Source organism: Garra rufa, chromosome 25, assembly GCF_049309525.1.
Source record: "Garra rufa chromosome 25, GarRuf1.0, whole genome shotgun sequence".
NCBI lineage: Eukaryota > Metazoa > Chordata > Actinopteri > Cypriniformes > Cyprinidae > Garra > Garra rufa.
In genome coordinates, this window is record NC_133385.1 from 2,982,850 (window position 1) to 2,996,422 (window position 13,573).

The 13,573-nt window shown below is 39.6% G+C and overlaps 1 protein-coding gene across 1 annotated transcript in view; it reads right to left on the bottom strand.

The window, feature by feature from the left end:
• nell2a (neural EGFL like 2a) overlaps positions 1-13,573 on the bottom strand; it is a 148,684-nt gene that overhangs the window by 57,153 nt on the left and 77,958 nt on the right. Inside the window, exons 13-14 of the mRNA XM_073831274.1 lie at positions 13,343-13,373; positions 9,592-9,614 (exon numbers count right to left, since the gene is read on the bottom strand). Of these exons, the coding sequence (XP_073687375.1) occupies positions 9,592-9,614; positions 13,343-13,373 (54 nt within the window). The remainder of the gene's footprint in view (positions 1-9,591; positions 9,615-13,342; positions 13,374-13,573) is intronic.

Genomic DNA, 13,573 nt, shown 5'->3' on the forward strand with positions numbered 1-13,573 from the left:
CAGGTGGCCGCATCATGGACTGGGACCTGGGGAGAACAGGGATAGAGGAGGCAGACAGAGCAAGGAGAGAAGTAGAGAGTTCACGGGAGAACGTGGCCTCCATAGCCGTGACCAGGCAGACGAGAACTTCAGGACCGACTTTCGGGGCGGTTCCTGGGCAGACAGAGACTTCTGGAACGGCCCCAAACGCCAAGACAGAGATGACAGGGAACCTAGGCGGTGCAGGCAGAGCAGGGAGTCTTGGCGGGGCAGACAGAGCAAGGAACCTTGGCGGAGCAGACAGGGCAGGGAATTTTGGCGGCGCTGGCAGAGCAGGGAGCACTGGCGATGCGGGCAGAGCGTGAAGCCTTGGCTGAGCGGGCAGAGCGTGAAGCCTTGGCGGAGCGGGCAGAGCGTGAAGCCTTGGCGGAGCGGGCAGGGCGCGAAGCCTTGGCGGAGCGGGCAGGGCGTGAAGCCTTGGCGGAGCGGGCAGAGCGAGGAGCCTTGGCGGTGCTGGCAGAGCGAGAAGCCTTGGCTGAGCGGGCAGAGCGTGAAGTTCCGCTATGGACGCCACCTCCGAAGGAGGTATAGGCGCAGCGGACATGCGTGCAGAAGAGCTCTCCAGAGCAAACTTGTGGGCAGACTCATGGGCAGAAGAGGCCACTGGGGCACAGTGTGCAGCCCACACACTCAAAATGGCGATAGCCATAACAGGTAACACAGTTGGCGGAGGAATGCCCTCCGGGTCATTGGGCGTGGGGCTTGGGAGCGTTGGCTCTGTGTGACTTGGGAGCGTTGGCTCTGCATGGCTTGGCAGCGTTGGCTCTGCATGACTTGGGAGCGTTGGCTCTGCATGGCTTGGGTGCGTTGGCTCTGCATGGCTTGGGAGCGTTGGCTCTGTATGGCTTGAGAGTGAAGGCTCTGGATGCTCAGGGGAGATGTGACTTGGCAGTGAAGGAGTAGCTATGACCTGACTCGTCATGACAGGAGCAGCAGTGACTTGATTTGGCGTGAGAGGGACAGCTGTGGCTTGACTTGGCTCGGAGGGAACAGCTGCTTGACTTGGCCTGACAGGAACAGCAGCTGTATCTTGACTTGTCCTGGCAGGAACAGTGACTGTGACGTGACTCGACTCGGCAGGGACAGCAGCTGTAACTTGATTTGGCGTGACAGGGACAGCTGTGGTTTGGCCTGGCTCGGAGGGAACAGCTGCTTGACTTGGCTCTGAAGAAACGACTGCTGCGACATGATTTGGCCTGACAGGAACAGCAGCTGTATCTTGACTTGTCCTGGCAGGGACAGTGACTGTGACGTGACTTGACTTGGTAGGAACGGCAGCTGGTGCAGGTTCGAGAGAAGCAGATATGACGTTCACAGGCAATGGCTTGGTTGACGTGGCGTGAGCAGACGCTGGCTTGGTTGACGTGGCGCTAGCAGATGCTGGCTCGGCTGACAGTAAGGGACCAGCTGAACGAGCCGACCGCAGTGGTGGGTCCTCCAAGCTAGACATTAGTCTCTGATACATCCTGGGAGGGTGAGAGTCTGACGCTGTAGCCACCCTGTTAATAACAGACTCAGGTATGGCGGCCATCTTGCGTGCAGGTTCAAGCGTGGCGGCCATCTTTGCAGCAGGCTCTGGCGTGGCGGCCATCTTTGCAGCAGGCTCTGGCGTGGCGGCCATCTTTGCAGCAGGCTCTGGCGTGGCGACCATCTTAGCAGCAGGCTCTGGCGTGGCGGCCATCTTAGCAGCAGGCTCTGGCGTGGTGGCCATTCTGACCGGGAACTCAGGAACGGAAGCCATCTTATGAACGGGCCTTGGAACGGCGGCCATCTTGTGAGCAGGGTCTGGATGAGCGGCCATTTTGGGTGCAGACTCAGGAAAGGAGGCCATCTTATGAGCTGACTCGGGAAGGACAGTCATCTTGTGATCGGGTTCGGGGGTGGCGGCCATCTTGTGAACAGGCTTGGGGGTGGCAGCCATCTTGTGAACAGGTTTGGGGATGGCGGCCATCTTGTGATCGGGCCTTGGGGTGGCAGCCATCTTGTGAGATAAGTCAGACGTGGTAGATTTCTTGTGAGCTGGGTCCAATCGGGTGTCCATCTTGAATGCGGACTCAGGAAGGATGGTCCTTCCGAAAGCTGATTCGGGAAAGGCGGCCATTTTGTGAACGGGCTCCTGAAAGGCAGACATCTTATGAACAGGCTTTGAACTAGCAGATATCTTGTGCTTGGGCTCGAAGCTAGCAGACATCTTGTGCTGTGGCTCGAAGCTAGCTGACATCTTGTGCTGTGGCTCGAAGCTTGCAGACATCTTGTGCTGTGGCTCGAAGCTAGCTGACATCTTGTGCTGTGGCTCGAAGCTAGCAGACATCTTGTGCAGAGGCTCTAGGCTGGCAGACATTTTGTGCTGTGGCTCTGGGCTAGCAGACATCTTGTGCTGTGGCTCGAGACTAGCAGACATCTTGCGCTGTGGCTTTGGGCTAGCGGACATCTTGTGCTGTGGCTCTGAGCTAGCAGACATCCTGTGCTGAGGCCCTTCTAGTACTCCCACAGTGAACGGAGATCCACAATGCGACAACACAAACTCAATAAACTGTGCGAGGGTCCAACTAGGGTCCTCATCGGGTAAATTGTAACCGATATCTGTGTCCAACCCACTCCAAAAACACTCCTTCATTAAGGTCTCATCGTAAGGTGCCAGATAACAATAAGCAATGAAATCCCTCACATAATGCTCGATGGGACGGCCATTTTGAAAGATGGAGCAGAGCAGACTTACGGGGTTGGACAAACTTCCTGCTGAATCCATTCTTGATGGGTTGTTCTGCTGGTGGTGAATAAAGCCGCTGGATCCGGGTGTGGCGAAGTATTCTGTTACAAACGGGATGACTGAGAGTGGGGATCCAAATGCAAGGCTTTATTAGACGAGGTCAAAACAGACAGGGTCGATCACCAGCAAACATCAACAGCAAAGATAATCCAATAGCGTAATCCAAAGAACAAGCGTGAGTCAAAATCCAGGTGAGCAGTCCAAAGGAAACAATGAAATGAAGACCAGAAACTAGAAAACTATGACTAAGACTAGGAATAAACTGACTAAGACTATGACTATGAAAACAGGGAAAACAAACAGGGAAAAATGCTCAGTAATGTCCACAAATGTAAATCAATACTTCGCAATGTGTGTGTGTGATGAGCTGGCTTTTATGTCTGGTAAACAGGAAGTAACCATAGAGGCAGCAGAGGGAGCAGCAACAGTCAGTGGGGGTAAGGGCTCCCTCTGCTGGCCTGGCGTAACATATATGTATATATATATAATTTAATTTTGCATTTTTTTATAGGGGCCGTAAGCAAGTATTTAAAAAGGGACATATACGTTTTTTTTATTTTTAGTTTTGCTTTTTTTTTTTTTTTTTTTACAGGGGCTGTAGAAGTAATCTATAATCAAATCATAAAAAATAACTGTAAAATCATAGCATAACTTTGAGCTGTTCCTCTGAAGTCTATAAATCATGTTTAGAATCTGAATTGTTAATATTTCTGCTTCATTTGACATGTTTTTCAGCTGTAGGAAACACTTTGTTCATCTCTAAAGCGGCCTGAAAGCCATCAGTGTCATTGAGCGTGTGTCCTGACATGCAAACTGGAAATGACACTTTCAATCCCGAAGAGATGAATGCAGCAGACTGCATGATGACACACACACAGAGAGAGATGAGAGGATGAGCTGAAGGTCAGAGGCGTCACACCTGTGTGTGGATGGAGAGATGGAGACACTGCTGTGTGCCTGTCATTCATGCAGCCTGCAGATAAACTATCAATTATGTACAGGCAGTCACGAGGGACACCTCTGCTCTCCGCGATACAACATCTGTCCGACTCAGATCACACTCACATGCATTCATCAAAAACTCATTCTGATGATTTGCAAAAAACACCTCATATTACCTCAAACTTTCCATTTTTCACAAAATAAGGATGAAGTTTTTTTTTAAACTATATATGCATTAGCTTTGAAGCAGTTTTGTGCATTTCTACTGCTTTTTCTAAAAAGAGGGTCAGTATGAAAAGATAAGCATGCAAATTTGAGATATTCCCTCATTTATTCAATCTTTTTTTCTCTTTTTATTTGTTTATTTCAAGGACATTATAAAAAGGACGCCATTTTTATTTTATTTTATTATTTTTTTCTAGAGAACTTTTCTTATGAAAAAATAGGGATCCTTTTTTATTAATTTATTCTTTCTATTGCATTTTTAGTTTTTATTTATTTATTATAGAAAAAGCAACATTGACAGTATGAAAAGCATGCAATTTTATTTATTTCCTCATTTATTCATTCATTTTTTTATTTATTACATGAAAAATACGAAAAGATGCTATTTTTGTTTATTTATTTATGCTATTTTTTTATTTACTTAATTTATTAATTTATTTTTTTATTTTATTCATTCATTTTAGATTTTTATTTATGTATTTATTTATTTATTGTAGGAAAAGTACAAAATTATGCTATTTTATTTAAATGAACTTAACTTTAATTAATTAAATTAACTTTATTTTTTATTTTTTTTCTAAGGACATTATTAAAAGGATGCCATTTTTATTTTATTCATTAATTTATTTTTTGCAATTTTACTTTTTTTTGTAGGGCTCTTTTCTTATGAAAAGATAAGGATGCATTTATGAATCTTTTCTTATTGCCTTTTCAGATTTTTTTTATTTATGAATGTGTTTATTTATTATAGGAAATTATTTTGCATTTTTTTTAACAGTATGAAAAGATAAGCATGTAATTTTTTATTTACTCCCTCGTTTATTCATTTATTCATTTATTTTTATTTATTTATTTATTTTACTTTTTTCTAACAAGGACATTATTGGAAAGGATGCCATTTTTATTTTATTCATTAATTTATTTTTTACATCTTTACTTTTTGTTTTCTAGGTACCTTTTCCTATGAAAAGATAAGGATGCTTACTTTATTCATGTATTCTTTCTATTGCATTTTTAGTTTTTATTTATTTATTATAGGAATGCAACAGTGACAGTATGAAAAGCATGCAATTTTTATTTTTATTTATTTCCTCATTTATTCATTTTTATTTATTATTATTTATTTTTCATTTTTGCTTTTCTCCAGGGATCTTTTTATTTAATATTTTCTTATTGCATTTTTAGATTTTTAAGACAAGTACGAAAAGATAAGAATGTCATTTTCATTTACTCCCTCGTTTATTTATTCTTTTTTAGAGAAAGAGTATAAAATGATGCCTTTTTTATTCCTGTTTAAAGTTGTTTTTATTTATTCCCTCATTTTTTCATTTTCATTTATTTCTTTTTCTAACAAGTAAATGTTTATTTATTTATTTATTTATTTATTCATTCATTCATTTTTTTCATCCTTTTTTCCCAGGATTTTTTATGAATCTTTTCTTATTGCATTTTTCTATTTTTATTTATTTGTTTTAGATTTTATTTATTTATTTGTATATTTATTTTATTTTATTGACTCCCTCATTTATTCATTCTTTTTTGTCATCTTTTTAAAAATTCTTTTTTCTAACAAGGACATTATAAAAAGGATGCCATTTTTTTATTAATTCATTCATTCTTATAATGAATAAAAAAAATATTTATTAAAAAATAAATTAAAAGTTTTTTTATTTATTTATTTATTAGAGAAAGAAAAAATAATACGCCATTTTTTTATTCCTTTTTAAAGCTTTTTTTTTAACAGTGACCATATGAAAAAAATGCTATTTTTATTTATTCCCTCATTTATTCTTTTTTTCTTTCTAACAAAACATTTTTATTTATTCATTCATTTATTTTTTTCAGTTTTACTTTTTTCCAAGGATCTTTTTTATGAATCTTTTCTTATTGCATTTTATTTATTTATTTATTATAGGAAAAATAAATAAAAAATAAAATAATATTTTAATTAATATTTTAACTTTTTATTCATTTTTATTTATGTTCATATGATATATTTTTATTTATTCATTCAATAACTTTTGCAGGGTTTTTTATACAGGGACTTTTTCTTATGAAAAGATAAGGATGCTATTTTTTATTTATTCTTGCATTTATTCTTAGTTTATTTATTTCTTTAATATAGAAAACAAATATATGAAATTTTTATTTATTTATCTATGCTTTTTTTAAGCGTTTTTTTTTTTTTAACAGTATCAGTATAAAAAAGTAAATGATACATTGTGGTGTTTTTTAATGCATGCATGTTTTTTATTTGCTTCATAGTATGAAATATTTATTCATTTATTTGCATTTATTTTTTATTTTTAGGGCGATGGTTAATCCAGACTTCATCTCTTTCCCAAGGCACATGAACAAAAGGTACTTTTTTAATTATTATTATGAATCTGCCTCAATGCACTTTGCACTCTTGCAAAGGAGTGGGACTATGCTCAAATACTCCATTTAATGTCAAAGACATTATTTTCTTTGGATGCAGTAAAACATGCATCCTATGCATCATATTTAGTGAGATATTGTGACATGCTTGAGCAAAACAGACAGTGTTTTTGAAATCAGCATGCAAAAATCACTAAGAAATGTGTTGTATTTGATTGAGCAGATCTGACGCAGACAGTGTAATAAGTTTGTGTGGTATAGAGCTGAAGTGGTGTAGTCTGTGACGTGATTGGCGTCTTAAATGCGGCGCTCCAGCGGGGGGCCGTACGCCGCGGATGCATGAACACAAAACAAGAATTACAGACTCACAATTACTGATGTCACCTCAGAAACACGGCCTGTGCTGAAAAGCCTCACGCAGAGACCCTTGAAGAAAGACTGAGCTCTGGAAATGACATTCAGCTTCTTTAAATGCCGTTTGATTGGCGTTGATAGAGCTGACAGCATGTCGCGGTTTATCCTGCTCTAGTGCTGCTCCACTGAGACGTTATCCATAGTAGGTACCGATACTAAGTAAATACAGGGCCAATATCGCCGATATTGATACCGATGCTTTTTCTTTCAAAAACATAAACTTAAATGACCAATTACACATTGTGTATCAATAATAACTAATGTTGATTTGACTGGAATATTATATTATATTGTATTTAATTGACCCTCTAGCACCCTCTATTCTAATTATATTCTTAATAAAACAAATCTTTTAGACTCTATTAATTTACTTACAGCTTGTTTTCTTAACCAAAAAAAAAAAAAAAAAAATCTATCTAATTTAAAAAACCCTTTCTATGTCTACTGCATTAGACTAAATGTCGCGACTGGTGTCGCTGTTTCGCTGTTTCCCTGCTTCCTGTTTGCCTCGCTGCAGAGTGGTCTGTTTGTTTGTAACGTTAGCTCTCTGCAGCTTCGTTTTTCTACTGGATTTTCTACTGGATTCTCTATCTTATTGTTAATTCTGCCGTTTTAAATTGATAGATATAGCTTAATTTAATTTCTGGTCTTATCCATCAAACTAATCTGACTAATTTGATTGTTCGCCTTACTCTATAATCACGAGTGCAGCACGTTAGCATTCCATAGCCGGTTAATTTGCCGCTCGCACTCCATTCACGCTTTTAACTCTTGTTTACTATTTTTAGCATTGCGCTGGCCGGTTAACTTGCCATCTGCGTTCCATTCACGTTTTTATTTATTTTTTCTCGTGTTTAATATCGTTAGTACTCTTTTAGCCGGTTCCGTTCCATTTTTTCTCCCCCTGATCTGTTCTTCAGGAACTCTAACAACATTGGTAAGTTGAAATCATTCTACAATCACGGTGAGTAATGGCTTCTTCTCCTACAATTGTAGTCTGCACTGCTTGCCACATGTATAGCTTATCTATCTCTGTCAGCAGTGAGCCTTATACATGTGATAAATGCAGGAATATAGTCAGGCTGACAGAGAAGATTTCAGAACTAGAGTCACGCATCCAAACTTTAATGGAGGATAGTAAGAATGTGAGGGCCTTAGATACGGTTTTGGATGTGACTAGCTCAGAAAGCCCTGTACATTGTTCGGTTCCGGTAACAACGCCCATGCAGCAGGGCAATTGGGTGACTGTGAGGCGGCATAGTCGCGGGTCAAAACACCGCTCTTCCGTTCCGATCAGAACATCAAACAGGTTCTCCCCACTCAGTGAAGCACCCACTGAGAAACCTGATGAAAGTGCTCTAGTAATTGGCGATTCTATTGTACGGAACGTGAAAATAGAGACACCAGCCAACATAGTCCAATGTTTACCGGGAGCCAGAGCGCCTGACATCTTGGCAAATTTAAAAGTGCTGGCTAATGCTAAACGTAAATTCAGTAAGATTGTTATTCACGTCGGCGCTAATGATGTTCGACTTCGCCAGTCGGAGATCACTAAAAATAATGTTAAAGAGGTGTGTGATCTTGCAAGTACGATGTCAGACACTGTAATATGCTCTGGTCCCCTCCCGGCTTACCGTGGTGACGAGATTCACAGTAGACTGTGGTCACTCCATGGCTGGATGTCAAAGTGGTGCCCACGAAATAACATAGGTTTCATAGACAATTGGACAAGCTTTTGGGGCAGACCTGACCTGTTGAAAAGAGATGGTCTTCATCCCTCCGGATGTGGAGCATCTCTTCTATCTAGAAATATGGCACATAGTCTTAGAGTTTGCACTTGACTCACTGGGGCCCAGGTCAGGAAGCAGACAGACTGGCTAAACCGACCGTCTGCTAGCCGCCTCACGTCACAGAAATCAGTTAATTCTCTGCACATAGAGACCCTTTCACCTAGATATCACTCTATAGAGACTGTGTCTGTTCCCCGAGCTAGAAAATACAAAAAACGCCTGAATCAAATCAGGACCAACAATTTAATTAATGTTCAACAAATAAAAAATATATATAATACAGAGAAACAATTGATAAAGCTTGGCTTATTGAATATCAGGTCCCTTTCTACGAAAGCACTTTTTGTAAATGATATGATCACTGATCATAACCTAGATGTGCTCTGTTTGACAGAAACCTGGCTAAAACCAGACGATTACATTATTTTAAACGAGTCCACCCCCCAAGATTACTGTTATAAACATGAACCGCGTCTAAAAGGTAAAGGAGGAGGTGTTTCTACTATTTATAGCAGTATTCTCAATGTCTCTCAGAGAACGGGCTTCAATTATAACTCGTTTGAAGTTATGGTGCTTCATATAGCATTATCCAGAGAAACAAGTACTAATGATAAATCCCCTGTGACGTTTGTGTTAGCTACTGTATACAGGCCACCAGGGCACCATACAGACTTTATTAAAGAATTTGCTGATTTTCTATCCGAATTAGTGCTGGCCGCAGATAAAGTCTTAATAGTGGGTGATTTTAACATCCATGTTGATAATGAAAAAGATGCATTAGGAACAGCATTTATAGATATTTTGAACTCGATTGGGGTTAGACAACACGTGTCAGGTCCTACTCATTGCCGAAATCATACTCTAGATTTAATACTGTCACATGGAATTGATATTAATGGCGTTGAAATTCTGCAGCAAAGCGATGATATCTCAGATCATTATCTAGTCTCTTGTACAATCCAGATAGCTAAAACTGTTAATTCAATTCCTTGCTACAAATACGGTAGAACCATCACTTCTACTACAAAAGACCGCTTTGTAAGTAATCTTCCTGACTTATCTGAATTCCTCAGCATATCCAATAGCTCAGAAAAACTTGATGATGTAATAGAAACTATGGACTCTCTCTTTTCTAGCACTTTAGATACAGTTGCTCCAGTGCGCCTAAAAAAGATTAAGAAAAACAGTCTAACACCGTGGTATAACGATCATACCCGCGCCCTAAAGAGAAAAGCACGAAAAATGGAACGCAGCTGGAGGAAAACAAAACTAGAGGTTTTTCGTATTGCTTGGCGTGAATGTAATTTATCTTATAGGAAAGCATTAAAAACTGCCAGATCGGATTACTTTTCATCTCTCTTAGAAGAAAACAAACATAACCCTAGGTATTTGTTCAATACTGTGGTTAAATTAGCTAAAAATATAGCAGCAACAGGTTTAGACATTTCCCAAAAGCACAGCAGTAATGACTTTATGACGTACTTTACCTCCAAGATAGACACTATTAGAGATAAAATTGTAACCATACAGCCGCCCGCTACAGTATCGCATCAGATAGTGCGTTGTAGATCTCCTGAGGAACAATTCCATTCATTCTCTATTATAGGAGAGGAGGAATTGTATAAACTTGTTAAATCATCTAAACCCACAACATGTATGTTAGACCCTATTCCATCTAAGCTACTAAAGGAGGTACTTCCAGAAGTCATAGATCCTCTTCTGAATATTATTAATTCGTCACTATCATTAGGATATGTCCCCAAAACCTTCAAAATAGCTGTTATTAAGCCACTCATTAAAAAACCACAACTTGACCCCTATGAATTAATTAACTACAGACCAATTTCGAATCTCCCTTTTCTGTCAAAGGTACTAGAAAAGGTAGTATCCTCACAATTATGCTCCTTCTTAGAGAAAAATGGTATCTGCGAGGATTTCCAGTCAGGTTTTAGACCATATCATAGTACTGAGACTGCTCTAATTAGAGTAACAAATGACCTGCTATTGTCAAGCGATCGTGGTTGCATCTCTCTATTAGTGCTACTGGATCTTAGTGCCGCATTTGATACTATTGACCACAACATTCTTTTAAATAGACTTGAAAATTATGTAGGCATTAGTGGTAGTGCACTGGCATGGTTCAAATCGTACTTATCTGACCGTCATCAGTTTGTGGCAATAAATGAAGAGGTATCATTTAGATCGCAAGTGCAGTATGGAGTACCTCAAGGCTCAGTGCTAGGGCCATTACTTTTTACGCTTTACATGTTACCCTTGGGAGATATCATCAGGAAACATGGTGTTAGCTTTCATTGTTACGCTGATGATACTCAGCTCTATATTTCTTCGCAGCCCGGAAAAACATATCCATTCGAAAAACTAACAGAATGCATAGCTGATATTAAAAACTGGATGGCGAATAACTTCTTACTGTTAAATTCTGAAAAAACAGAGGTATTAATTATTGGACCTAAAACCTCCACAAGTAATGACCTAAAACACAGTCTAATACTAGATGGCTGCTCTGTAAATTCATCATCATCAGTTAGGAACCTAGGCGTCCTATTCGATAGCAATCTCTCCTTTGAAAGCCACATTTCTAGCATCTGCAAAACCGCATTTTTCCATCTTAAAAATATATCGAAATTACGACCTATGCTATCAATGTCAAATGCTGAAACATTAATTCATGCGTTCATGACCTCAAGGATAGATTATTGTAATGCTTTATTGGGTGGTTGTTCTGCACGCTTAATAAACAAACTCCAGCTGGTCCAAAATGCAGCAGCTAGAGTTCTTACTAGAACCAGAAAGTATGACCATATTAGCCCGGTTCTGTCAACACTGCATTGGCTCCCTATTAAACATCGTATAGATTTTAAAATCTTGCTAATTACTTATAAAGCCCTCAATGGTTTAGCTCCTCAGTACTTGAACGAGCTCCTATCGTATTATAGTCCTTCACGTCCGCTGCGTTCTCAAAATTCTGGCAATTTGATAATACCTAGAATATCAAAATCAACTGCCGGCGGCAGATCATTTTCTTATCTAGCGCCTAAACTCTGGAACAATCTACCTAACACTGTTCGGGAGGCAGACACACTCTGTCAGTTTAAATCTAGATTAAAGACACATCTCTTTAACCTGGCTTACACATAAAATCATTAACACATTTCTATAATTCAAATCCGTTAAAGGATTGTTAGGCTGCATTAATTAGGTCAACCGGAACCGAAAACACCTCCCATAACACCTGATGCACTCGTTGCATCGTAAAAAGAATGGCATCTACGCTAATATTAGTCTGTTTCATTCTTATTCCGAGGTCACCGTAGCCACCAGATCCAGCCTGTATCCGGATCAGATGGTCACTCCAGTCCCCCGGATCCAGTCCGTACCCAGCTTAGATCATGGATCACCACCTAGAGATGACTTCAATAGCCGTGGATGTCAACCAGATGAGCTCCAAGGCGGATCACCAATAAAGACCTCGCCAACCTTGACGGCCATCGGCACTACACCACAGGATCCTGATGAGTTCTCTACAATCAGACATTGGTACAAACTGTTGTTTGGTCTGGCCAGAGGAGAACTGGTCCCCCGACTGAGCCTGGTTTCTCCCAAGGTTTTTTTCTCCATTTCTGTCACCTGTGGAGTTTTGGTTCCTTGCCGCTGTCGCCTCTGGCTTGCTTAGTTGGGGACACTTTCCAGCGATATCGTACACTATTTGAACTGAACTGACGATGATATCACTGAATTCATTGATGAACTGCTTTTAACTGAAAATTGATTGTTACAATAATGCGTTACTTACACACTATTGTGCTGTTTAAATACTGTGCAGTTGCTTTGACACAATCTGTATTGTAAAAGGCGCTATATAAATAAAGGTGACTTGACTTGACTTGACTAAATGAGACTTGTCATAACATTTGCATGTAACTGCGGTTTTGTTGATTCTGATTGCTTCCAGGTCCTCCTTTGTAAGTCGATTTTAGAAAAAAGTGTCTGCTAAATGTCTAAATGTAAATGTAATATTTAAAACTTTGGATATTGTTTGCCTTTCTAAAAGGAGTTTGCAAGCAGAGGACTCTAGAAAATGAAAGCAGTGCATATAGTTTTATGTTAAGCATTTACCTCCCATAGAGTTATAAACAAAAACTTAACGTGGCTTAATGCATTAAAAAGATTAATATTAAAAGGCCAAACCCAGTATACGGATGATGCTAATGATGTGCAGGCAAGCAGCCCAGGATATGAACACACAGTGCATGCATGTTAAGTGTTTTCCTCTGATAGAAAACCATTTATACAGAAAACGTTTAACGTGGTTTAATGGTTAAAGACAGTGATACTGTATAAAACGGCCAAATCCGAGAAATGTAATGGGTCTGGCTTCCAGTCTGCTTCCAGCAAATTTAGTAGTACAAAACAGCTCGTTTTGCTGATTGATATTGTAAACAGGTGTTTCTTACCATATTATTGTCTTATTTATAAACACACAGGGTGCATAGCACAAACAGTTTTATCGGTTTATAGCAGTGTTATTTTTCTCATTATTTTCCTAACGTGCCTAATGAAGCAAAGCATCTCGTGCATTCACAGAAAAAAAAGTTTACTTCTGCATTGAAAAATAATGTGGATAAGTTGGTGGTGTTGCCACAGATGCAAATTTGTACTGTTCCACATCTCGCTTTAACCAAAAGTATCCGCTCACATTTGGAGTCACGTGATGGCAACAACAAAACAGCACAGCAGGGGAGCAGCAGCAACGTTTGCATACGAGATGTGAAAACAGCGGCATATACACACGTCTACTCTTTGTTAAACGTATATTAAGTGTAGAGGAGAAAAAAATAACTTAAAGTATCGATCTCAGCAGGCTAGTATCGATCCGATTCCAATACCAACGTTAGTATCGATACCATCTATATTAGGATCGATCCGCCCACCCCAGTGCATAGTCTTCAGTTAAACTGCGTTGCTTTTAGAAGCGTTAATTCAGATGTTGCAT